We start from the raw sequence: 27654 nt of genomic DNA, 5'->3' as shown, positions 1-27654 counted from the left end.
GCAGCTTTGAGTCAGACACACTGAAAAGAAGAACACGTATGTCATACTCTCTGGTAATGTGTGGTCACTTGTGTTGAGGGTGCACCTTTATTTAACCAGAATTACAGCATTTTCTGGAAATCCAGATCCAGTGCTTCAATTGTACAGTGCTTCGATTTTAAGCTTTGGCAAAAGCTATTAGACCTTTTATTAAGAGGTGTGTGCCTGCCTTTCCAAATCATACTCATTCAAATGAATTTGCCACAGGAGAACTCCACTCGTAGTAACATCATCACGCAAAACTGGAATGATTCTGAGCTAAATTTCAAGTGTCCCAGAAAGGGGTATGAATACTTACGCAATGTAATTTCAGTTGATTATTTTTAGTCTATTTTCCAACTTGTCACAAATATGTTTTTTTTTGTCATTATGGTGTATGGAGAGTACCTCATTTTTTTAAAAAAATGAATAGGTATGAATACTCTCTCAAGCCACTGTATATGTGCATATATGATTATAAAACCATATGTAAAATCAGGCAATATCAGGGTCAGTCTTAATCCTGAAAGTTAAGCTTATTGATTCTGGAGTCAAGATGAAAATTATCTACAAGAACTTTCATACACCCCGTGGGAAAAAAGAAACCAATAGTGCAACAAATAATGGGTTTCCAATGAAAGAGACATCTAATGTGGCTGGCACTTACTGTTAAAACAGATTTCTGGCCTAAAGACTTTAACAATATAACCCAAATGTCATTTACAAATAAATATGGCACATAAATACGCACTTGCAAATACACACTTCAATTGTATTGAACCAGTAAATGACAAATACAATTTTACATTACACAGTTCCCAGACACCCCTATGTACCGTAATCCTGGGTTATCTTTTCTGTGGTTAACAATATATATATTTTAACCTGCTTTATAATTTCATCCTAAGTATTCAGGTTTTCAGATTTGACATGTAATGAACAGAATGGAAACGGCAACGCATGTGTAACAGTATAACCATCTGTTTTTATTGTTCGTCAAACAACAAAGGACGAAGTCAAACAGAGAAAAAAATCACTCACTGCTCCTGGCTGATTCACTTTTGTATTTATATATATTTTTTTCATCCTACAGCACCTTATATTTACTGAAGAACTGATTAGTGTGTCTGTGTCAAGTTTAGCTGCCTGTGCGTGCAACCATTTTACGTCATCTAAAAAGAACATGGCAGATTCCTTAGGTTAAAATGAGTATTACTTTTAGGTTTTATTTAAAGAATTGAAAATATGTTTCTAACGACAAATGCTAGTTACAACTCTATATGTGTCTATACACTGGGTTCCCTTTAAGCTCATCCACATTGAAAGTCTGTGTAAATACTTTAAATACTCACTGATGGTTGTCACTTTAAGTTAATCTTTATAAAATGATTAATAAATGGTTTTCACAGCATTAAGATAACAAAATCAAGATGGAACTAGTTTTTTGCTCAAAGATGAAAGAGGCATGTTATCTGTTCATATAAATCATGTCTGTACAGGAAAAAATAAATAAGTTCACATAAGATATAAATAAGTAACATTTATTTAATAAGAGGCTACATAATTGTGACCCTGCCTGTAAAAACCCAACTAAAGCCATGTTTTTGATTTACTATTCTAAACATCCTAATGTAAAGATTGTCCTGTGAAAATCTAACATTATTATTAAAATATAAATTATTTTAGTGGTCTGTTTTTGTAATTGACTCTGTACCTTTAAAGCAACACTAGAGAGTTTTTCAGCCTTAAAATAATCTCCTTAAAATTATTTTGGTGGTAGGACAACTCTTAACTGGACAAATTTTACTTCCACTGCTACCTAAGCAGCCCTCTATCGGCTGAATCACACTTGTAACGTTGGTGTGCGGGTAGGTTCACAAGCCCCACCCATCACCTGCTTTACGGCATACATCACGTTTTACTCGTAGCCGGGGTGAAGTTAATCAACAGCCAACAATACGATGAAACGATCTAGTTCAACGCAAGTCTCCAAACCATCACCATGGTGCGAGCTACAAGAGGCAACGGGTTGCAAAACGGATGGAGACCCAGCCTTCCTGCTACTGGATTTGAAAGTCTTATATGTACATTTTTTCTTACAGTCCTGTACTTTTGAGCTTATTAGTTATTAGGCTGTGCTCAGGTTGTTTATTGGCGCACTAACGTTACTGGTTCAAAATTTATAACCGTATGGTAGACTAGAGATCATGTAATGTTGCCGGGCCTCAATAGCTTACGTAGCATGATCGTGGCTCGTCACGAATTTAGTGTTATGCTTGTAAACGATGACTACCAAACCACAATAAATGTTTTATGGTCAAAAGTTACTGATTCCTTAGTTCATGCACGTAGACTAATGTTATCGGTATCTATAGTTGCTATGCTAGGCACTACCATAATGAGTTGAATGCAAGTTAGTGATTGCACCTATTACACAAAGCACAACGCCTGGTCGTGAGTGTCTTTCCGAAAATATAACTACAGAAAATTATTTTTGTTGGTCACTAAACACATTCACGTCCATGCGGTGTGTTTTGGGTGACTGCAAATGTGCTATGTAGCTAAATTTAGCACGTTTGCTGCTATGAAGCTAGCACGCTATGCGCTAACGGCTAACAACCAGCTGCTACCTCAGAATCTAGTTTGAGCTATCAGTATAGCCCCAGTAAAATATTATTGTATGAGAGATTAATATTTTATTTTACCAGAACTTTTTGTACAAAAATCAATATCCTGTCCACTAAAAAAAGTCTTAATGTAGAGTTTGGTGAGCTTAATAGGTACGTTTACCGTATGATCTATATATTACTATTATTTATTAGTCCAGTTGAGTATTTATTTATATTTTGTACATGAATTATTACAGCCTGCTTCATTATTGGTACCGAAATTTGGCACTGATTGGTTTAATGCGAATCATTACTCGCTAGATGCGACGTAATTTGGTTGGCGCGGAGCCCTTGAAAAACAGAGTTGCGACACTCCCGTACACGTCCGTTCGAAGAATGGAATGCGGAAGTAATTGGTATCATGGAGTGCTCTCTAGTTCCAAACATTGCATTGAAACTCATTCATTTCAGTATTTCCCAAACACACTTGCTGGTAAGTTATAATAATAAAATACTAGTTTGACAGATGTATTTTCAGGATGTTTTTGAACCAAAATATTTTTCCTAAATAAAAGTGGCTTTTGTGTGTGTGCTTGAATGATTTTCTGACTTATTGATAAAATACCTGGCCATTTTATGTGAATGTCAATTTAACATTAGGATGTACTGATGATCAAAGAAGCATGAGAACCATATGAATGCAAGCATCCTGTTAATGTATTGCACACTCACCAGACAAAATGTTACTATAAATGTAATCAACATAATAATCACTGCATATAATGTGTTGGTATTTAGTGAAAATTGCTGCAAATACAGCTGCTTCCACTGTCTCTCCCCAGACTGAAGTTTGAAACTATTGAGAGGTCCATGAACTATGTGAGATCAAAGTGTGTCGCAAATCTGTTTTTCAACAGCTCTGGTAACAAGCAAGAACGCGTTAGCACTGCAGAATAAACAATTTATAGACCTTAACAACGCCTAACAACCAGATGGATCACCTTATCGATACCTATGCTGCGTCCCAATTCGCATACTATCCGTCCTGAACAGTTTTCGAAAATAGAATTAGTATGTCCCAAATCATAGTATGCTGAAATGAGTATTCTCAAAGTACCCGGATGGTCTACTGTTTCTGTTGAAAATTTGAAGTGTGAATCCATGGACACTTACCGGCTGATAGTACCCACAACTCACCACGAGAGGGCGGAGTTTAGTGACGCTACGCTGCATTAATAAAATTTTATAAAAGATGCTTCGCTAAATTAATAAATGTAAGTATACAGTAAACATTACATACAAAATAATAAATGAATAAATACTTAAAAGCAAGGAAGAGCTGTATTTTGATGTTCGTGACAATTAAGGATCACAGTGTCCTCTAGGCCAGGGGTTTTCAAACTTTATGATGCCAAGGACCCCCAAATATGATTAACCTTTTGTGAGGGACCCCCTTTTCTAAAATATATATAAATTATATATATTACAAAATATTTTATATCAAAAAATATTTTTTCTGTGTAAATAAACGTTAAAAATTTGTTAGATAAATAGTTAATAGGATATTATAAAGACAACACATTGTTTCTAAATAGTCGGCAACAATTTCACTTTCAGTCCCAAAAAAGAAACTATAGTGAGAAAAACTCACTAGAAAGATTCAAATATAAACAATTCTGGAAACTATCAATAGCAAAAAAAAGCAGATAAAAACTGTGGACTTTTATTATTTTTCTGGGGGACCCTTGCAACCTTCTGGAAGCCCACTGGGAGTCCCCGGACCTCAGTTTGAAAACCCCTGATCTAGGCAACAATGACCACTTCCGTTTCGCGCTAGTGTATCACAGCGTGTGCATACAGTTGTATACTTTTGCAAAATGTATATACTTTTTTCCATATCAAAAACACTACATACTTTAGGGGCATAGTATAAGTAGGTGAATTGGGACGCAGCACTAGTTATAAACCAAAATACTCTAGTAACAAGCCCCTTAGCAATGCAGACCCTAACAACACCTAGCAACCAGATAAAAACACCCTTTTACCAGCTAGTTAGCAGTCAAAATACACTAGTAACCAGCTATGTGTTTTCATTGCCCATGCAGCTAGTCGATGCCAAAAGAACATCTGATGAAGCTAGAGAATTTTCCATGTTGCTTTCAACAGCCGGATCCTTCCTGAGAGGTTGCTCACCTTGTTTTTAGAAAGGTTTAATTTCTAGTCCCAGGCCGTCTGTAAATAGAGAGAAAAGATTCGGACAGAACGCCTGATTCGTAAAATATTTTGTCTTACCTCATTCAAAATCTGAGGACTTTGATTCCAGATAAGTTGGCATAGCCACGCGAAGAGCCTATCGAACTTGGGGGAGAGATGTCTGTACAGAAGAGCTTGGCGGTTCTCAGACAACCTGTCAATTTTCATGGCCAGTCTGTAAAGTTCTTTTAACATCCTCCACAAATTATTCTTGATTTCTAGTGGAAGGCGAGCTTCAACAATCTGTGAAAAACAAAATTTGCATCAATGAAGCCATACATTTATAAATGATTGTACAGTATTTCATTTTTCATAATCTGCAGTTGACATTGTGTGATTTGTTGTAACAGATTTCTTTTTTACCTCATTCAAGATATCTCGCCAGGGTATAAAACAGAAGGTAGTGAACCTCTGTATGCCGGTGCATGATGATGTGAGATCATAAAGTAAAGTTAAACTAGTTTCTAGCCTCAAGTTAGCAATCTGGGCCGATCTTTGTTCTTCACTTAAAACTCTGTGATAGTGAGATTCAACATTCTGAGGAAGCTGATCTGTCGCCTGGAAAAGATAAAAACAGAATTTGAGAGAATGCGATGAAGATACATATTATTATAATTCTTAAAATATAGATTATTGTTTGAAATATATTGGCGAATCAGAGGAGTTCATCTACAAACATGTGAGTAGAAATGTTAAAACATAATAAAGCCCTTAATTCATACATTCATGAATGATTGTATATTACTGATCATAGCTTGTAGACGGCACTGTGTGATTTGTTCTAATAACTTCTTTCCTTACCTCACTATGAATCTCTTCCTCGGGACGATCAGATTCAGGAAGATTCAGGGTAAACTGATCTGATGCCTGTAAAAGTAAAACAGATTAAAAAAAAAAGAAGTAAAATATAATTTCATATTTTTGTATTTCTTGTACATTCTGTAATGTCTGTGTACATTTGTACATTTTGTATATATAGCAGTAAATGCCTATTGTATTGTAATATGTCCATAGTCTGTGAAGAATTCAAGTGCATGTACATTTGTTCTAATAATTTCTTTCCTTACATCGTAATGAATCTCTTCCTCGCTGTCAGGATACTCAGATTCAGTAAACTGAGGAAGCTGATCCGTTGCCTGTAAAAGATAAAGACATTAATATTAGTAGTAATAATAATATTAATTATTTCATATTATTATTTCACTTTTTTATTTCTTGTACATTCTGTAATGTCTATGGATATGTACATTTTATATAGTAGTAAAGGCCTGTTGTATTGTAATGTTTCCATTGAGTGTAAAGAAGCTTTCAAGTTCATGTACATTTGTTCTACTAATTTCTTTCCTTACATCGTAATAAATCTCTTCCTCGCTGTCAGGATGCTCAGATTCAGTACTCTGAGGAAGCTGATCCGTTGCCTGTAAAAGTAAAAACAGATATTTAGAAAATAATAATTATTATTACTACTACTATTATTATTTCATATTATTTCACTTCGTTTGTATTTCTTGCACATTCTGTAATGTCTGTGGATATGTACATGTTGTATGTAAGATTTAAGACTTAAGATACATGGTATTACTGCAAAATTGTAATTATTGTATTAAATAAAAGACATTGGTTCATCAGAGGAGTTCATCTACAAACATGTGAGTAAAAATGTTAAACATAATAAAGCCCTTAATTCACACATTTGTAAATGATTGTATAGTATCATAGTTTGTAGACAGCTCTGTGTGATTTGTTTTAATATTTTTCCATACCTCAGAGAAAACCTCTTCTACAACATCTTCACTTGTGGAAGGGTTGGTCTGGGCTCTGGAGATCTCCAATATAATTTTTTCACGATTCCCAGCTGACGATGTGGGGTCATTTTGTAAAACTAGATGAATATCCAGACCACTGTTGACACCCAGTTCGCTGCTCACCTCTATCTTAATGTCATTGACTTTAAGACTGAGATTCATCATGTTGCAAACAGTGAACTGTGAAAAAAATGAATTGAGAATGTGTTATATACTCTTGGCTGCAATGGTGCACAAAAAATTACAACCTACGTACAGAAAAAGACACAACAGTTGCTGTCAAACTGTAGACATCCATATTTTAGCCAGCATAATTTACAACAAGTTGAGTAAAAGCTCATCATTAACTCACATATGTGAAATAAATATGGTTCTAAGCAAGTGAATAAATAAGGGGAGAGAATAAAGGGCAGATATTGGATATTTCATGTTCAAATAACACAAGCTATTAACATTTAGCTAAGTTGTAGCATGTTAAAGGGGTGATATGACATGGCTGAAACGAATATTATGGTTTGTCTTAGATGTAATGCAATGTAATGTGTATGCACGATTTAAGGTTAAAAAACGCTGTATTTTCCACATACCGTGCATGTGTTTATCTCCTCTTTGCCCCGCCTCTCTGAAACGCGCAGATTTTTTACAAAGCTCATCGCTCTGAAAAGCGAGGTGTGCTTTGATTGGCCAGTTAACCAGTGCGTAGTGATTGGTCGAATACTGCAAGCGTTTGACGGAAATGTAACACCTCTTACCATATTTGGAACATTAGGTTTAAACGCAATTGTAATGACAGGTACGCCCATCTTACTTGTGTATACATTTGGGTGGTCTTAAACTCAATTTATACTCGTGCGTACCTACGCTGTAGCCTCTATGCCGTAGGCTACGTGTCAGTTTTAATTTATACTTCTGCGTCGTTGTCCGCGTCGACAGGCAATGACATGTTGCTTGTGTAACCAAGACAAGAGCTGAATAAGAAGCAGCTCGTTTGAGAAGCATTAGCAATAATAGCGGCAAGTAAACAGTCACCTATTTTGCAGCTTGAGATGTTAAATACAGAAGAACAAATAATTTACTTAGATAATTCATTCGGAAATGCGTTTGAGTATACATGACGCTATCGCAGAGATTTTTTTACCTGAGGGAGGGGTTCAAACAGACCAATCACACGCTTGAGTTGACACGTTGTTACATTTTTGGAGAGGTACGCGTCAGGCTACGGCGTAGGCTATACACGAGTATAAACTGAGCTTTAGGCTGTGTCACATTTCGTAAGACTGCGTCCTCCAGAGGTCTCATTCGAAGGCTGCTACGTCATCAAGGCTGTGTCGTTTCATAAAATCAGGTAGGACTCTCCGGAGGCACCCTTCAAATGCGACCTTCTTTGACAGGAATTCGGAGGACACATGAGCTTTATCCTTCGTTACTAGAGATAACCCACAATTCTTTGCGTCGGCCAACGTCTGTTATTTGAATAAATGTTAACAGTTTACAATTTGTGTCACGTTTTTTTAATCTTAGCAGGCAGTTAATAGGTTTACAAGTGTTTAGTGATTTTTAAACGTTTTGAAACAGTAAGGCAAAAATTGTATATTTGTTTAACTCTTTTGGACTTGTTTAGGGTAGAAAGTAACCTACTTTTACATTTTAAATCATGTAGAAATCATTTTAATTAATTTGACAGGTGTGCGAGCGCAACGTGTTGTCATAGCAACGTGGTACTTCCTGTTTCCTTTTCTGCCAGTATGTCCTACTAAGGACGTCTCGTTTAATTCTAAATTGAGAATCCTCCATATATCGCATACTTTAGAGGATGATACCTCTGGAGGACACAAGGACGAAACGCCTTACGAAACGAGACACAGCTTTAGTCAAATCATACGACGAACTGGCGTAGATTTGTGGGGGTGTGGCTACACGAGGCGTTTCAGGCAGGTCTGGGTGAGCCTTCGCTTTTAGATAGAATACATATTTTGTTCCTACATTTTAATTTTTGCAATTTTACGTGTCTAATACATGCATGGGCAACTTATAACACACCAAAGACACAGAAAAACACGTATTCGCGCCATATGACCCCTTTAACACGTCATGGCATTGCTGGGAGTGCCCCACACTGGTAAACATGACAACATACATGGCATTATTGAAAAATATAGATTTCTGTTTCAAATACAGACATTGGGTGGGACATTTAAGCAGTGAAAAGTAAACAGTAAACGTTGTCATTATTAGCGACGCTTGTTTTCTTAGAAACTGCAGCCCGAATACAAAATAAAATCGTGTCATCTTAAGTAACATAACGTGTTAAAACTACTAACAAAATTCACGTCTTACCTTATAAATTGTAAGGAGCGTTTGATGTTAAGTTGTAAAGAGCGAGTGGAGGTTGCTTTCTGCTTCTGCGCGAGAGGACGCGTTCTACTATATGACGTAACAATGGAAGCGTCACCTTCACTCCCCCTCCCCTGATCTTATTTTTTGTATCTTTACAGAACTGACAGTGAGAAATGATAGTTGTTTGACATTTGGTTAATACATGCTAATCAAGAGACTATTTAAATCCTATATCGAACATTTAAAGTCTTGCATGGATTCAATTCAAATGTATTTTTATAACGCTTTTCACAGTTTACATCGTACAGTATACGTAAAACACAAATAAAAGTGTGAATCAAACAGTTCTATTTAAAGCTGTACCCTCTGAAGTCCTTGCATGGGCTGACGTCGTCTTTCATTGTTGTTGGGTAATGTGACACCAACTGTATGTGGGAGGCTGGATCCGGACTGGAACTGGCTGGTTACCGCGGGAGAAGGTGAAAGCAGAAAAGCAGATACAAAATAATTTGCGTATCTTTTAGGCAGATGCTAATTATTAGCATTTTATCAAAAAAAATGATTCGATAAAATTCAGTCTTTCACGCATTTACAGTGACAAATGACTCATCAGTTTTGTACACAACAAGGCAACATTTGTAATCATGTTGTTCTGTAGTGCTTAGAAACACCTCTCATGTGCTACAGATTTCACAAATTATTTTTATATTAGCCAATTCCTATTTTGGCCTCAAAAGAGAAAAAAACCAGAGGGCTAATATTAACTAGAGATATAACAATTTTGTGCCCACATTCCCACAATAAGTGTGGACATTCATATAATTAAATATAAAAATATATGTTTTTTAAGTTGCCATTAAAGCCACAATATGTAAGATGTTTGCATTTAAATATCCAAAAACCAATACTGCTGCAAGAACCGTGTGGACACAGCTGCACAGAGCCACAACAGCAAAAACAGCAGAAATAGAAATTAACGTTACTTGGAAAAAAGACAGGTTTAGAAGAATAGGTGAAAATGAAATCAAAATGTTGACTTTATAATATATAAACGTAACAAACACTACACAGGGTTCAAACCCAGATCCTCAAAGACTGCTGTGGAGACCTGTCGGAGCTGCAAGCAGCGACATGGGCCAATCATAGAATGTGCTGCAATGGCAGCACAGAGAAAAAACAACAGAAATACATTAAAAAAACAAATACCTTAAGTGAGAATAAACTCATAATGAAGATTTTGTGTATTAATTCACCACATGTTATTTACCATCAGATTAGTTTATTATAAGAAAGAGACAGCACGGTCAACTTCAGAGAGGTGTTTCATGAAAATGTCAGCAATAAAAAAAATATTCAGTAATTTCTGTGTGGCTCAGTCCAAAGATTATATGAGCTGGCCAAGTTTGGAAAAAACGTGACCAAATTTGTAAAAGGTGTAACAAAAAAAGCTGTTTTTCATAAGTTTTAAAATAACATGAACAGAATGCCATGTGACATATGACAAATCAGACATCATGGAATCGGCATAAACCAGAGAAAATAAAGAGAACCAAAATTCAGAAAAATGTATAAAAGTTTATGTGAAAAACGTATGACAGTTTTTGTGCTGATATGTCATTGTGTTCGAAAGATATTGCAATTTTATGACAAATTTCAAAATGACGGACAGGCAGGTTATCCACTCCTGGCAAAATCTATTCTGTATGACCCAAGGAATCCGTCAACACCGAGATCAAGCTTTTCTGATAAACATTTCAAAAGTTATGAAACTTTTCAAATCTTGTGACCCATAGGTGGAGCTTTTCCAAAATTTGGCATGGACACCCAGACCAGTTCTCGATGATGCGTACCAAGTGTCGATTGATTGAAGAATGGCAGAGATACAGCCTCATGTGAGTCTAACACAACTGTATAAATAGTTGATGAATTAAAGCAAACATAGATGCTAGACTAACAACATTGATTCCTATGGACATTTTGCAACCCCAAACTATGGTTACTGTCTCAGAGTTCAATTTTGTCCAGCAGTGGGCAGTGCAGCATTGTCAGCCGGGACTGAATCGGCTGAGACCTCATTCAAACTTGCGCAAGTGGTTATATAGAGATTGGACGTAGGTAAAAACACACATGGGGTCTGGCTTTCTGCCCATCACCATCATGTCCTCCACTTCAATGAGTCTATCACAGCCAGCTTTCTTCCTGTAAATAGAGGTCAGAAAAAATAACTTTACTCTCTTGTGGTTATTATGTCTTGTGACTGAGGTATATCTGTAATACACATGTTTAGATAATGTCCATGCTGTAGTTTTAGACGCGAGTGTCGAATTGAGGCAGAGAAGTTCAGAGAAGATCATGATGTCATACTTCAGGACTATCAGGTCTGAGTAGCCAGTTGAGGGTAAGGGGAGGTTTCTCTTAACTCAACAGGGATTTGTTGGCATGCTTTGCTGGTTTCAAGTGCGGTTTACAGACATCCTACCCTCACATCCATCGGAAACTAAGTACCACAATCTTGCGTGTCGTATTGTGAGGTGATGAGATGCACAACTGCAGATGATTTGTGAGAACTTAGTCATAATGTTCATGTCATATTAGGTTCACGTGTCATCTCTCCAATTTGTTCTCATTAAAAGACTTTAAATCATTTATTAGCTCCTTTAAAGAAATAGTCTATCTGTGGGTCATTCCAAACCCATATTCGGTTATTTTTTCAGTAGAACACACAAGGGGAATATTTAGGAATGTTCACTCAGCGACCACCTCTGTCAAACTCCAACTTGACATAGAACACCATACAAAAACCACAGACGTACCATAATACCTTCATCTTTCTTTTACACCCTGAGAAAAGTATAAAGGTGTTTTAAATATCATCCAGCATTATTCAACCCTGTCCTGCTTTTATAATGTTTGAAAAAAAGATGACAGCGAGACTACTCAACTCTATAGGTTAACACACTACTACTGTGTTGACATTTAAACGCAATTGTCAAAAGCCAAAGTTTTCTTCATTGCAGTGACTTACTCTGCAGTGCTGAATGCCAACTCGAAGTTATGTTTGCGCTCAGCAGGGAACAGCACATTGTAGTCAAACTCTGTGGGGAAGAATGAGTGGACCAGGGCGCAGAATGCCATGCCGTCGCTCCAACTGCTTGAGAAGTTCTGAATGTCGATATTCTACAGATTGATGAGAGAGAGAGTGAGGGGTTATAGTTCATAGACATCCCACCTGTTTCCATTTTAAAGTTAAAATAAAATCAAAATTGACTACAATATTTCTGGAAATAGTGTTGCATGATTTGTCAGTGCAAGGTATTAAAAAAAAGAAAAAAGATTGTCTTTTATCAACTGTAAAAAGTCATCCTTTTGCTAGTCTCAGCCTCAGATGTCACGCCCATGGACCGTTGGCTAAACGTCTGATGCATAAGGCACACTTTTCTGGAAACACTTCAGCATGTTAGAAGTCGTCATCTGATTGGCTGAATTTCACAGGATTTCCGGGAGACGTGCGTGTCGCGTTCTTTAACGGTCCGCCTGGAAACAACACGAAGCCGTCTGATCTAAGAAGTAAGCTGTCGTGTTTACAACGGTTGCTATAAGAATTCATCATGATCGACTAAACGCTTAATTCTTAAAAGTATGCGAGGCATAAACTAATAAACTAAAAATAATTTTGTTGCTGTTAACTTTTGACACGTTTGTGAATGTACACCGGTCTGTTACTGCGGGGACATTTCCACGCCTTGAAACATGACGCGGCACAAAACAAAACGTGATTGGTTGCTTTACCTGTCAGTCATATGGCCTCTTGGGCGGGCCTTGGCCAAAGAAAGCGGCGATAAGTTCCAGACCTTCAGTATGAAGTTCTGGCTATGCGAGACTATCCTTTTGCTGACATCAACAAGGCTTTGCAGGTGGGAAAATATAGTGTAGATAACGCAGCCGTTCTAAAAGCCTAACAATAATGTTGGTAGATTTAAAATGTGTGACAATGGGATGTATCACTTGGACATTCATCATTACTGAAGTAAAATGAGTTAAAAGTGGTGTTTCATGTTGCCTTTACACATTTAAAATGCAATAAAAACAATCGTAAATGATAATACAGTCAGTGTGATAATATAGATCATATAGTGTCATGAACTAATGTTAATCCTCAAGCATCATTTTTGCCTAAATCAGAGCAATGTTCCTTTAAAACTTTCCAGAACTGTTTTTTGAGTCTAAGCAGATGAGGAATGTTTTATTGTTGTCTGGCTCTTATCTTCATCAGCTGGGTCTGTCTCCACACCTCATCATTTATCACCATTGACTACTCATCCAGAGCTGGTAAATAAAAGCCTGTCTGGGTCACTGAGGGAAATCTAAATTGTCATGCGTGTTGTAAGCTGGCCGCTTCGGTTCTCATGTTTACATAGTGTTTACTCCAAATTTTAAATCAGCTTTGACTCTTTCATTACCATTTCTAACCGGAGCCATATGGAATGGTTTTCAAAGCTACACTAGTGCCAGGCACAGTATAGCTTCAGCTTCACTTCACACATAGGCTATAATGTTCATAAGTGCTCTTAACCTTGTTAATAAAGTCACCGGTTGAAATTAATTAACAGAATAACACTTTATAGTGCGCCTAATCTTAAAACAACATTATGGCAAGCACTGTGAGGCGTGATAATCCTCTTTTTAACGGGCTGGAATGTTTGTGGATCTTTCCCGGGTCTGATTGCTATGGAAAGATTTATGTGTGTGCAAAGCTGCTGGTGACGTTTCTCTTTTGTTGCTGTCCTTAGATGTTCGGAGATAAAATTACATCTTCAGAATTTCTTACCTGGTACCCAATGGTCTTGGACCGGCACCACTCCAAAAGAATCTGCTTGATACTGCTGGCACTGGACACTCCAAAACTCTGAGATCGTTTAAGCTTTGGTTTGGAATCAACAGGCTTGGAACGACTGAGATGGAAAGGATCAAAGCAAGGATAAGCTTAGATAAATGAAAGCAGCAAATGAGAAATTTCATGTTTCAATGGATATGCAAGACTACATATGACACAGTGGGGCACAGAAGACTACAAGTGAAAAATTTGGAGGATCTATTGACAGATATGCAATATAATATACATAACTATGTGTTCAGATGTGCATAAAGACCTAAAAAATAAATGAAGCGTTATGTTTTTATTACCTTAGAATGAGCTATTTCTATCTACATACACCGTGGGTCCCCTTGAATGGAATTTGCCATGTTTCTACAGTAGCCCTAAACGAACAAACTGCTCTACAGAGCGCGTTAAGGAAATACGTTATCTCCTTCGGCAAAGAAGCGAAAACATGACTGCATCTTTGACCTGTGAGAGCAGCCGTAGTGCTTCGAAAGAGAGGGGTGGTGTGAGCCGTTGGTTGCATTTCTCAACCTCACCACTAGATGCCACTAAAATCTCCACATTGATCCTTTAACAGCATAACAATTCAAATGCATGCGTTTAGTTATTTACAAATAGGGCAGAAATGTTATAAAATATTTCCTCAATTTTCATCATAAGTTTTTTTAATTCTAAACCTTTCTGTTTTTAGGTTTAAACTGTCTATTATATATATATATATATATATATATATATATCTTGTGTTCTCCCTTGCTTACTCCAGCTTTAATCCTCCTTGTAGCATGGCCTTGTAAACTAACGGTACTGTTTAGCATGTTGACAAAATGTTTATTTGCTCTCCTACTTGTAAGTCCCTTTGGATAAAAGCGTCTGCCAAATGAATAAATGTAATACAGAATGTAAACTGGACATTCAATTCCAGATTAAATTGCAGTCTCTGGCTTTTTGGCCCCACTGTACGTTGATCAGAAGACTCAATTACTTGATGTTCTCAGAATCCAGCCTCTCGAAAATGGACCTGCGTGCTTGGGCTCCAATGTTTCGAGGTAGAGTTTGTGACCTAAAGAGCTCCCGTCTGCGTTCAATGCCTCTACCAAAGGATAAATCTCCAGCCATATCCACATTCCTGATAAACAGGGACAGAAAGGCCAAAGGAACATTTCCAGTGATGTGTGATTGCCTCCAGTATTGAACAAGACTGTATAGCTTACATACAACAGTAGAATATTGAAATATTGACCCACCTTTCTGTATTTTGTGGGTACAGCCCAGAGTAAGTCACTGACTTTGCCAAAGCAGAAGATGGATTCTCTAAAAGATACATCAGACAAAACAGAGTACAGAAAAAACAATGAGATGATTCAAATGCATCCTGAGTATATTTGGAATGAAAGTGTCTATACCAGTAAGCCGTGGAGAACCCATAGTCCTAGCAGGAGTTGGAGCCCATGTTTTTATAGATGATACTGTAACCAAAGGAAAAGCACTTTGAAACACTTGTAACACTTGAAAAGCAGCCAGATTTTATATTTGTGCATCTGAAGCCTCACTGACTCGTAACTTTCATACCTGCATGAACAGTTGATTCAGGTTGTGGCTGGTTGTCTCTGGTGAGCGGCTGACTGTTTGTTAGTGAATCTGTTATAGCAGAAGGCATTGCTTGCATCGGGCTACCAGGTGATTCTGGACTCTTCATAACTGCAGAGTCGGCTACTTTGGTAGTTGCTGTGATGGGCAGGTGTGGCATTGCCATAGGTACAGGTGCTGTGTGTTCTTGTGAAACACCATTGGCCGGTGAGTTTTCCCTTAAAGGCACAGTGGAGTTTTCTGATTGGATAGAGGGAGGTTAACATGGTTTGTGGGTAAATATATAACCATCGAAAAGCATAACTTCATGGAGCACTGAAGGAATCATGCGTAATACCTGCTAACGGCAAATGTCCATTCTCCAACCCTTGGGTAACGGGTGCTGGATCTACTTCAATGGGTTCGTCCCTCTCAATGCTCTGGTAGAGAGAGAGAAGCATATTTATTTACTTTGATTATTAAAACCAGTCCCAATTAGGCAATGCTTTCACTCGGTCTAAGAAATATTTTCCAGACTTAACAACTAGTGTTTTAGCTCTGTGATGTTTATTTTCATATGTGGCTTTAGCAGCTTCCTCTCTGTTCATCACCTGTTGTAGTGACATTAATAACCCAGAACAGCTGACAGCAGCTTCTAATGAGTTTATCTGACTGCCAAGTATATTTGATGCATTTAAAACGTATTTTGTAAAAAGCTTGTTTTGAAGCTATTTGTATTAAACACATTCAGCTAAATTCTTCGTTGAATTATGAAAACGAACAATCCATTTTCGATCTATATCTTAAGCCCATTGAGTCTGAAATTTGCGTCCAAAATTTGCGCACGTTAAAAAGTAAATACGACCTCACGTTGTGTCAATCACATTTACACACTGCCTCCAATATTTTCGTCCGTCATAAAAAAATTCGGACCGTGTTCGATTTTCTGCGTTTTCGCATCCGTATCAAGCATTTTGAGTGGCCTTTTTTAACAATTCAGAGACACCGTATAAACGAGAGCCAAATACGAAAAAACGCATACGAAAATTTCGGACTGTATGTGCAAAGACCTTTAACTTAGAAAATGTATGGTTCCATATTTATATGTTATCATAGTTTAGTGCAGTTTTGTTGTTTTTGCAGATCCTTTTTTGTCAGACCCTGGTCACTATGAACTCTGAAAGAAATGAAAAAAAAAACCTACTCAGTTCTTGCGTTTTCCACTAAAAAAAAACATGTAACAGAGGACAGAAAATAATGACAAGTGTAGTCTAATATCCACCTTAAATGTATAAGTAATGTACTCAAATGGCACTGTTTTCCAGAAGAAAGACAATACACAGTTTAGATGTCTTTAAAAATCTAATAATTTGATTTAATATTTAATAATTTCTCCTAGAGATTAAATGAGGAGCAAATGGAAACTTTTGCCTAAGTCTCTGATATTTCTCATGAGAAATATCACATAGAAATCTCACAAATGTACCCAATAAGGTTTTAGACAACAATGTCAATATTGTTGAAGATTTCAATATAAACTCAAACAATTCAATTTACCAGATTATTTTACCAATACAGTCTACATTACTTTACAGATCTTAATATATTTAAAATTTTACGTATTTTAACAATTGTGTCATTTGTTTCTTTATTTCTACAAATTTTTGAAGAAACATCCAAGACTCAGACAGTAAAACAGAACTGAGAGGTATGAAAAGCAACAACATTTTCCTTTGGGTTGTAATAAATGTACCCAATACCAATGAATATCAATCCACGGTGCCACTAAAAAAAGGAGGATCCTTTAGAAAAGACCCAGTCCCATCTCTACACTATAAAGCTTAAATGGGATCCTGTTCAGGAAAAGCGAGCCAGCACTCAAACAGGATAAGGACCACAAGACAACTAATGTGATTATTCAATGAACTTTAATCAGAGAGATGAAAGAATCGGACATTCCTCAGTGGCTCCAAAGGAGTTTCTTCAGGAGGGTACATTCAGCCATAGTGATGTAATCTTATCACAGAATAATGATAAGATCTGATTGATGGCTTCACTATCAGGCTCACTATGGGGTCGTGTAATGTTTGAAGGAGACTAATGGTGCAAGTCACCTTTAAAAATAAATTACGGCTCTGGATCAGTGTTGCTGTGGCTCATCAGTGTAGATATGACTGCTTTGCAGATCTATTTTAATCTTTCATAGCCACTCATGCGCACTCTTCTTACCTAAATACAAGAACGCATGGTGTGGACAACATTGCAAAAACATAACATGTTGTTAGGAAGATAGATACGCAAGCTGAGAAAGATGATTAATTTAGTATTCGGTTTGCATGTCTTCAATCGGAAAATCATTTATGTCAGCGAGGTTCAGATTGTTACATTCGAAAGCCATGTATTATGTAGCAGTCTATTGGAAACAAGTCAATGCAGATTTTTATTTGCATTTAGCTCTTGGCGTGTGCTAATTTTGGACCGTGCTGACGCAAGACGTTCATAGGATTGTTTCATGAGACCTCAACCATCAAGTTGTTTTAAAGCTACATATGTTTGGAATTTTAGCTGCAATGAGCAAACCGTGAGCAAAATGAGCAAAAGCTGATTGTTTCCTAAAGGGGTTGCTGACCGTTTGTTAATGCTCTGGAAGAAAACCAAAAGAATGACCGTGCATCTCGTGAGCTGCCATCAATGACCTGGCAGCCTATCTACATCTGTATCTGTATGGGCTTTAAAAAGCTCCTTTGTGAAGTGGCGTGGCTCTTACTGGTACATGCAAACACATGGTAATATACACACGCGCATACACCTACACACACCACTATTGAGTCTCAAAACAAAATGTGCTTTCAAGCAAAGGCTATAAGGAAGTGTTTGCCCTTTTGCTGAGGGTATGAGTGCATGCACATGCACGTTTATATGTGCTTAAAAATTAACAGCTAAAATATGTTTGAATACAGTTTTACAAGAGGAAAAAACATCCTCAGATGCAGAGACTTATTGAAACAGTGAGGAAAACAGCAGGTGACATCACATCAAAAGAATGTTAAAGGGGCGTGCGTATGGGAGAAGTTAGTCGTGAGCAGCTGTCTGTCCTACTGAGAACAGGAGATACACAAAATGCACCCTATCCGTGAAATGTATCCCACTTTGATTTGTTGGCTGAACACACAGGTTCTCAGCTCAGTCCAGCGATAAAGCTGTAGCACTCTTGTAGCGCTGCACTATGTCATGTGTCAGTCCTCTAGGGGATATCTGAAGACACGTGGCCCGGCAAGAATGCATGCTCACAGATTGAAAACCTCCAAGAAGTCCTTTTCTTTATCTGGTTTTAGTATTTTTGTAAACCACTGCACACCCTGCAGCCACCATTTTAAGGTTTGTATTTGAAATTCCTCCCAAAATGTATCGGTTCAGGGCTCTGTTTTAGCAAAGGTCACCTACTGCATGGCCCCCAGGCTAAATTAAGAGGTCTAGTGGGAATCCAACCCCACCCATCCCTCACGTTCACTGAACTCCATGTATACACACACACACACACGCACACACACGCACACACACACACACACACACACACACACGCACACACACTTACATCAGTTATTTTTCCAGGAACGACTCATTCTTTTTCCCATTAAATGCATCATGCCATTAACAGAAAGGAGCAATAAAACAAGTGAAGGAAATAAGGAGGTAAAATGTAAACTTAGAAAAGTTTTCCAGCCACACAAGAGAGAAAAATGAGGACAGTGCATCCCCTTGTCCTCACGTCTCCTGTACGTGCTGTTCCGCCATAACCGAGGACATTGAAAACAATGCGACTCCTGTGGAGAGCACGATTGTCTCACAGACTAGACAAAATAGACAACTATAGACGACCGATTGAAAACAAATGTATTTGTTCTGCTAAACACAAAGGAAGATATTTGTTAGAATGTCAGTAACCGAACAAATCTCGTCCCTCATTAACTGCCACAGTAGGGAAAATAAATACTATGGGAGTCAATAGGGGACGAGATCTGCTCGGTTACTGACATTCTACCAAATATCTTCCTTTGTGTTTAGCAGAACAAAGAAATGTATGCAGGTTTGGAACAATCTGAGGTTGAGTAAATGACAGAATTTTCATTTTTGGGTGAACTATCCCTTTAATCACACTGAGGCAGGTGAAAGAACAAGAAAAGGCCTTTGGGGGTCTTCGGTCTGTTCGTTTTCTTCTGCGTAAACAATAAACCAAATACCTTTGAATGCGGTTACCACGTACACCCCACTCTGAATGAGACAACATAATGAATGTACAAAGCAGCACTAAAGAAGACAATGAAGTCTTCTCATAAAAAACTTTCAGGCGAGTCTACATGCAAAATGAAGATTTTCCCCAGCGTGCTGGCGGTCTGCCTGAGCAATGCTGGGGTGCAAAAAAAAGACTTTTCTGCAGATACTGACAAGGTTCTATTGTATATAATCTTGATGGTGAGTGAAATAAGAGCAGAACAAAAATGCATTGCAGAATGTGGTGAGCCGACCATTGTTAGCACGGAGCTGTTCTGAAGAGAGACTGATAGAGATGAATGCCAGTTTTGATGAAGCGCTATGTGTGTGCGTCTGATTTTAAACATATCTGAGGAGATATTTTTGCCTCTTGATGACATTTGAGATTCTTGGAACGCTGCTGTGGCGGGGGAATGGAATGGAACATAAACAACAATAGCGGGCATGTTTGTGGGAGAACTTTAGAGGGTTCAGCGGGCTAATTCCAGCCTCTGTCACTCAAATCCTACAGATAGGCAGCTCTTACAAGGCCCTCTATGGTATTAATAAATGATGGTGCCATTTATATTTTCCAATATACAAATAGCTTGGCTCAGTTTTGGAGCTGGAGGTTCACAAACAGGGAAAGCAGAACGAGTGTGAGAACTTTAAGGCATTCATCAAACCGGTGACTGAAATAACGTTTTTGGTTTGACTAGCGGTAATTTAAAGGTTGTTTTTCCTGTTGTTACCGATATTGGGAAGTCTGCAGGGATGGAAGATCTGTAAGGGACTTTGCTCTGTAATTTCCTACACAAACTCAAGTGTGCATGGAAAATGTGGCCCAAACACCTGTTTTTTCAAAGCACAACAAAGCCTACAATTTCTCTCTGCAAGCACATAACAGAATTGAAGGAAAACCTGTGAAGAGAGAGACACAGTGGGAGTCTTTTGAACAATCAGACGCGGGTGAACTTAAACCTTACTACAAGCATTCCCGATGATCTCTCAGGAAGCCGGCTGTGCTTCATTTTAAAAACTCACACAAATACACACAAATTCATAGATGCACAAATTCATAGGTGCACAGTTGTACAAAAAGTCAAAGTGTGCAGTTGTCAACCTAAGCAGCTGTTTTCAAATGACCTGTCTAGGGCTGTCATCAGTAAGACACAACCTGGAACATTTTTTTCTGTGTCCTATGGAAGGGGACCACCTAAAGCAGGGGTGTCCAAAGTCAGTCCTGGAGGGCCAGTGTCCTGCAAAGTTTAGCTTCAACCCTAATCAAACACACCTGAACAGCTAATCAAGGTCTCACAAAGCAGACTAGAAACTTCCAAACAGGTGTGTTGAGCCAAGTTGGAGCTAAACTCTGTAGGACAGTGGTCCTCCAGGACCGACATTGGACACCCCTGACCTAAAGTCTATTGGACTGGAAGCTACATTTACAGTGTAAACTGGGTCTGATCCTTAAAATTCACTTAAAGGGATAGTTCACCCCAAAATCACCTCTTGTCATTTCAAACCTGTAGGACTTTCTTTCTTCTGCAAAACACAAAAGATGACAGAAGAATATTGGTAAGCGAACAACGGTGGTACCTATTTACTTCTATTGTATGGACACAAAACCAATGCAAGTCAATGAGTACCGCCGTTGTTCGGTAACCAACATTCTACAAAATATATTTTTTGTGTTCTGCGGAAGAAAGAAATGTCATACAGATTTGAAATGACAAGAGGGCGAGTAAATGATAACAGAATTTTCTTTTTTTGGGTGAACTATAGGATTCAGTCATTGTAAATATCAACAGAAAGTTAAACTTTACTGTACATTGTTGAACATACAGTATATACACTGTATATAAAAAACTGCATATGTCCAGATGAGTCAATGAATGTTGAGAAACCCCTGCAGACTGAAACCATGTAGCCGTCTTCGACATGATTTGCTGTGGCGTGTGTAAGGAGATGTAGCCCAAAGGTATATCTACAGCCCCCCCTGCACATTGAAAATACAGACCTGGTCAGTGGTCAAACATACCGCCCCCGGGTCAGAAAGACCACATGAATCACGGGGTTGAACATTCAAGGACTACACACCAGTTTCCACTCAATATTTAAGAGCTTAGCCATGGTTTAGCATTTCTCACCACCAGCTGAAATTTCAACAGCCTTGTACCCTGCTCCGGTAACAAACACATGGGCAAACACAAGCGGTAATATGACTCCACTCATAGTAGATAGGGCTTTGAGCTCGGATAACTGAAAGGACTGCACTAGACAGTCACGAAGCAGGAATTCCTCATCTAACCTCTCCGAGTGTCTGTAATGGTGCATATGCATTCTTTCTAGGCAGGACAATGGTTCCTGAGGGGCAGTGAGGTCATCCCGTAAACAGAGAATTATTAACCTGTAACCACGGAGATGAAATACATGGCATTGTCTGGAAGTAATTAAGAGCCAGGGGCATCATGGGAGCGGTTGGATCCTCTCCTCAGCTCCCCTATTCACAATCTGTGCTCTCTTTCTCACATTCTCTCACTCTCCGCTCTTTCTCACCATCACTCTTTATTCACTCTCTTCTCGGCACTGCACTGTATTAATAACTGTGCAAAGGTTTTTGTTCCGCTCCTTCACCTCTGCCAGGAATCTGTGCTGGACATGGAGATCCAAGCAGGGCGATGGGAGAAGATTAAACGATCTGTTCCATTGTGAGCGCTCTGGCATCGGCCCAAGGCCGAGCTAGAAATGTTAAACATCTCACACAAATGTTCACCCTTTAAAGCCTTGTGAGGTCTGCTTGGCTACCTGGCAGATGATCCAAATACAGGAAACTCACAACATCAAAAGTAAATTTAAAGCTGTGCAATCGAAAAACGTACTTTCTAGCTTTATGTAACTGAGGTGTAACGACTTAAAAACACTTCAATGGCAATATACAATCAAATATCAAAATTATGTTAGCATGCTTGTGTCCCTGTGGGCATCTGCGTGTGCCAGTATGCATCCACTGAGATTGTGAGTGTGCTCTAACAGTTTCCACAGATAACAGACGTGCAAATCTTATCTTTCTTCAAACCCAATCTCCTCTCGTTCACTCACATGCCCTGAAGAACCACAGCCAAACACACACACACGTCCTCCGACAGGCGTCAAAGCGCCTGACATTTACAATGCAGTACTATGTTGAGGCACAGTAGAATCAAAGATAACCCACTGACCCTCCAACAATTTATAAGCATCAGCATTAATGAAGGGCAAAGGCTGCTCTGTGCTCAGGGGCTTAGGTGGCGGATTGTGAAAGTGCGGTGGGACCACGGTCCACAGGTGGGGTTCCCGGCCAAGAACCTGTCCTCTGTGATCCAAGTTTGAGTGACTCCGAGAGGCCCAGCAGCGGTAAATCCCAGTGGAGAAAGGAGGAGGGTGAGCTGGGTGTTCTTTAAATCCTGACTCACCCAATGTACTTCAAATGAGGCAGAATGTCGACACAATGGTCCATTGAAACCGCAGAAATGCTGCGGTAATTGGCAACAGCGATGCAGGGCTCCTCCGCACAGACAGCGCAGAGCGGGGGCAGAGCTTAAGGCATTCTGATGGTCTCCTGAACTCTGAAAGCGGAGGGGAACACAAGATGCTCCCAACATAAGATGGGAAACTGAGATAACAGGGCAGCGAGAACCAAAGTTTAAGATTTACTCAGGGAAATCACAGAATTGTGAGTTCTAGCTGGGTGATCTCATTGGTTTTATAGCTATTTGGACGTAAAGTGTATAAATATTGAGATACATAATACTATTAACGTATTTACAGTATCTGATAGGTAAACTTTTACGCATGTGCATAATTTCAGATACAGTACATATGAGTATTAACATTTCAGTGATGAAACTGATATCCGGCACGATGATAGAAAGCTTTGCTTAAACAGAATTTAATTGTCATCGAAGCTTAAACATTATAAAAAAGATCAAATTAAAACACTGTTGATGTTAGAATCTAATATTAAAGTGCGTGTTACTCATTTATCGATTTATAGGAAATTTGGTATATGCAGTGAGTGAATAAAATGATAATGACATTTTTATCCGTTTTTTTTAAATATATCCAACAAAATCAATTTAGAAATCATAAATTATTTTGCATACAAATACCTTGAAATACTAATGAGATCACATTGACTGTTGCGGGAGAAGAATTACTGAACTATAAACACACTATATAAGAGCATCTGAAACAGTGTTTCATGTGAGAAAGAATGAAAGTTTGTTTGAGAGATTACAAAAAGGCACCACAGATACAGTGGCGGCAGTCTGAGATTGAGCACAGGATAAACTGTATTTCCCCAGAACAAAACAACAGGCTCAGGAATCAGAGACATGGAGTTAGAAGAAAGATAATGTCTGGGACTGCTGATATCTGCAGGTGCTCACAGCTCAGCCACATGGAGACAGGCCAACTCTCTCTCTCCTCATCTTTTTCCTTCAGGCTGTGACCGAAGCGTAGGGAGCGCTTCACAGACCTGCCACAACAGTCTCTGAGTGTTTTACACTCCCAGAATGCAGCTCTCTCATTATGTGGTTGACAGGTGTGGATGTGGCAGAGAAGATAACAGCCTTGTGTTACCCGTGTTTACTGACTCTCACTCACAGCCAAAGTCAACTGCACTTCCAGCCACCAAAATTACAATGATTTAAAACGACAAGGATAACAAATCTAAAACATGACACCCAAATAAGACCTTATGGAGAAAGCCAATTCGATGTCATGCATGTTACAGTATTTTTGTATGGCTTAAGCGGAAACGTAAGAAAAGAGCAGATGTCAGGAGTAATGACAGCGCAAAGTTTCAAGTTAAATGCGTCTGAGTTTTTCTTCAGCAGCTGTTACGAAGTGACAGGTTGAACTACTCGGGACAACAGACACAATCTAAAACCTTATTGAGTCATTGGTAAGCGGCAACCTTCCAGTCTCTCTCGTGAAACCAACATGGAAGTGACTTAAAATGCAATTCATTGACTGGCTGCTAGAGACTGGCTCCAAAACAGAGCAGAATCGCAGAATCTGAGCCCCATGTTAAAATATCCAACTTTAGCAGAGAAAAACATGTTTACAGCCTGGTACAAAAAATATTTTGGTCTAATTAGCTAATTTTGCCCTTCATGACAACTGTGATGGGGGTGAATTTTTTTATAACTCATCTGTTTAAAGTATATTAAGCCTTAAATTCTGCATAATTAAGGGTGTGGCCACTTGAGTGACAGGTGGTTTCACCAACCAAGCACCTCAGCTCCCACAATGCCCTTTTTTATTATCCGGGAGTGACGTACTGCCAAGATGGCGACAGCAGGCTCCGCTCACTTTAGGCTTCAAAATTGCTCTTCACAAACCGCCGGGTGACATCACGGACACTACATCCATGTTTTATACAGTCTATGCTGTTGAAGAATTGCATCATGTGCTAACTGTAAGATATCTCCTAAAATATCCTTTACTGGGAAGAATTTATAGTATAAATATGCAAATTACAAACTCTCAAGTGACAAAAGACACATGCTTTGAATGGATAACATATCGCATTCTATTAGAAACGTACTGTAATTCAGCACAATCTTTGTTTTTAACTAAATTCTCTTTTGATTTTTAACCAACCTTTCTGCCATAAAACTAAACGATCTAAATGATAAAAAAGAAAAATCATTTCAGGGCCTGTCAAGACAAATTATGTCTTTATTATGTCTCTACAAAAACATTTAGTGGGTCTGTATATGTTTCAGCATTTAACTCCTTCTCATGTCTAAATATTTAGCTTTACACATAGTTCCTCTCACCCCATCGCATCACCCTGTTCCTGGAAGTACAGAATGACCTCACACTAAGTCATGCTTTACCTTCTACACATTCTCACATAACACACACACATACACACACACACGCATCTCGGCTCCACATTACTCACATTAGTTTTGCTGGTGACTGCAAAGGTGGCTCTGCTGGAGAAGCGTGTGGCACTGGGGCTGGAGGCAGATCCACTCGCAGAGCCTGTCAGGGCTGTCACACTGGGTGCCACGGTGCCGGTTAGAGAAGGTGGAGACTGGCGCCCTGCGGTGCTGCTGTTTATCTGCGGTGGAGGTGATCCTCCGCTGAGGAGGGGACTTCTATCACACACCGAACCAGTCAGCATCTCTACCTGCCGTGTGAGGGCCTCAAGTTGGCCCCTGAGCTGCCGGTTCTCCTGCTGCAATTGGGCCACGGCTCGACCCAGAGGTCCACTCATATGAATGGCCTCTTCCAACCTCCGCTCAATGCCCAGCTTGAAAGCGCTGACATCCACGTGGATCTCGCGCACGGCATCCCGTAATGTGTTTTCGTAGCGGGCCAAAGCTGCACACACTGTCTCTCCTTCCGGAGAACCCTCGGCCACTGATGCCAGAGGACCTGCGTCCATCTCCGCCTTGAGTCCAGGCACTAACACCTTTTCTCCCCAACCAAGAATCCAACAGCAAAATAAGATCTGCCTCTGTTGTTTGTCTCTCTTTAAAATTGTTTACAGTCCCAGATCCAAAGAAATCCAAGGGAATTAAACCATATAGACCTGTTGAGGTAAAACACAGTCAGAACCAATGCATCTACATTTTCAAGCTTAGTATAGTTCCACGAGTTCGCCTATGCAGATAATAATGATAATGCAGGGTAGAAGGTATGCGTATGTGACGTGCTGTCCGGGGAGAGGGCTCAGGGCCAGGTATAAGCCCGAACCCAGAGCGCTCCCCCCGTTGTCCTGCGGGAGCAAAACGGGCTCGTGGTGAGGAGCCGGGGTGGTGAAGGGATGCTTGGAGAATGTAGAGAGAATGCAGGTAAGACGGCTTGTCTATTTGTAGAAAACTTCTCTTGTGCTGATAGGGTAGATGCTGTGATTGACGGACCAGCCGGGTTGATTATCTGATCACGCTCCTACCGAACTTAGTTAATTAAATCATAATTTCTCTTGTTTTTCAGTAAAATTCTATAAGCATTTCAATGTTTTAATATAAAAATTTACTTTAAGTAAAAAATTACTATTTGGTCAATTTAATTCAAAGTCAAAACATTTATTTCATTCCTATTTGGTTTTAAGCAAAAAAACAAACTGTGTTCAAAAAATCATGCTAAAGCCTGTAAAGACAAATTATGTCTTTATTATGTCCTTACAAAAACATTTAGTTGGTCTGTATACACATTTCACTATTTGACTCATCCTTATGTCTAAATATTTAGCTTTACATCCTCCTACCCCATCACAACACCCTGGTCCTGCAAGAAGCTTGTTCTAAGCATAAAGTAAATTTCATTTAATTATTTTAAAACACGGCTTTAACATTATTTTGCTAAGTAAATCTGCCCTGTTAAGAACTGAAAATTAGAAGATGGTAAGACGATGTCTGAAAATGAAAGTATTAACCAAAGCTCAACCAACATAATGGAGAAAAGAAACGTTATCACGTAACTTAAATATGTATACTGTGTGAGTATGAGTGTGTTTACAAACCTGTGAATTCAGAACGAGTCCTCCGTTATTTCCCGGCTGAATATGAATGTTACAGCTTCGCCCGGCGTGCTTTAAAGTACTTAGAAGAGCTCTCACAGTCACGTAAAACTCCCACAACTCCTGCAGTCCGGGGGAGGGAGCAAAGAGAGGGTGGGAACAAGAGAGAAAAGGAGCAGAGATAGAGCTCCATTTACCCCAGTTCACCCTCCTGCTTTCCACTGTATCACAACACAGTGCTCTGTCTCTGCTGTCTCTCACTCGCTCTCTTGCTCACTCACCCGGTGCATTATCTGTCAGATAAAGGCCAGCGCTCGTGTTACTCTAGCTCAAGGAGATCGCTGACTGTCTTATAGTCTCACTGGAGCTGTCATGTCCCATATCGCATAGGAACAGACACACATGTTGTTT

The 27654-nt window shown here is 39.0% G+C and overlaps 2 protein-coding genes across 2 annotated transcripts; both read right to left on the bottom strand.

The window, feature by feature from the left end:
* Positions 1-54: 54 nt before the first annotated feature.
* LOC130564569 (uncharacterized) lies at positions 55-9134 on the bottom strand. Its single transcript, XM_057350715.1, has 7 exons — positions 9023-9134; positions 6644-6865; positions 6230-6298; positions 5948-6016; positions 5682-5747; positions 5244-5438; positions 55-5123 (listed from the first exon to the last, which is right to left on the bottom strand). The coding sequence occupies exons 2-7, from the start codon at positions 6848-6850 to the stop codon at positions 4845-4847; spliced, it is 885 nt and encodes a 294-aa protein (XP_057206698.1). The 5' UTR covers positions 6851-6865; positions 9023-9134; the 3' UTR covers positions 55-4844.
* smtnl (smoothelin, like) lies at positions 9092-27654 on the bottom strand. The gene is made up of 11 exons (XM_057350713.1): positions 27247-27654; positions 25678-26313; positions 15829-15910; positions 15474-15731; positions 15308-15370; positions 15149-15215; positions 14887-15030; positions 13851-13974; positions 12048-12199; positions 9386-11221; positions 9092-9182 (listed from the first exon to the last, which is right to left on the bottom strand). Exons 2-10 carry the CDS (start codon positions 26164-26166, stop codon positions 11095-11097), a joined length of 1506 nt encoding a protein of 501 aa, XP_057206696.1. The 5' UTR covers positions 26167-26313; positions 27247-27654; the 3' UTR covers positions 9092-9182; positions 9386-11094.

This window comes from Triplophysa rosa, linkage group LG14 (genome assembly GCF_024868665.1).
Source record: "Triplophysa rosa linkage group LG14, Trosa_1v2, whole genome shotgun sequence".
Lineage (NCBI taxonomy): Eukaryota > Metazoa > Chordata > Actinopteri > Cypriniformes > Nemacheilidae > Triplophysa > Triplophysa rosa.
This window is presented reverse-complemented; position numbering and strand designations above follow the sequence as displayed.

Excerpts from the sequence above, each read along its gene's own strand:
- LOC130564569 (XM_057350715.1), bottom strand. The coding sequence starts at position 6,850 with ATGATGAATCTCAGTCTTAAAGTCAATGACATTAAGATAGAGGTGAGC. Across the intron at positions 6,017-6,229 it reads AGGAAGAGATTTATTACGAT|GCAACGGATCAGCTTCCTCA; the intron begins GTAAGGAAAGAA and ends TATCTTTTACAG. Across the intron at positions 5,748-5,947 it reads AGGAAGAGATTCATTACGAT|GCATCAGATCAGTTTACCCT; the intron begins GTAAGGAAAGAA and ends TTACTTTTACAG.
- smtnl (XM_057350713.1), bottom strand. The coding sequence starts at position 26,166 with ATGGACGCAGGTCCTCTGGCATCAGTGGCCGAGGGTTCTCCGGAAGGA. Across the intron at positions 15,732-15,828 it reads TGGACATTTGCCGTTAGCAG|AAAACTCCACTGTGCCTTTA; the intron begins GTATTACGCATG and ends CTATCCAATCAG. Across the intron at positions 15,031-15,148 it reads TACCCACAAAATACAGAAAG|GAATGTGGATATGGCTGGAG; the intron begins GTGGGTCAATAT and ends CCTGTTTATCAG.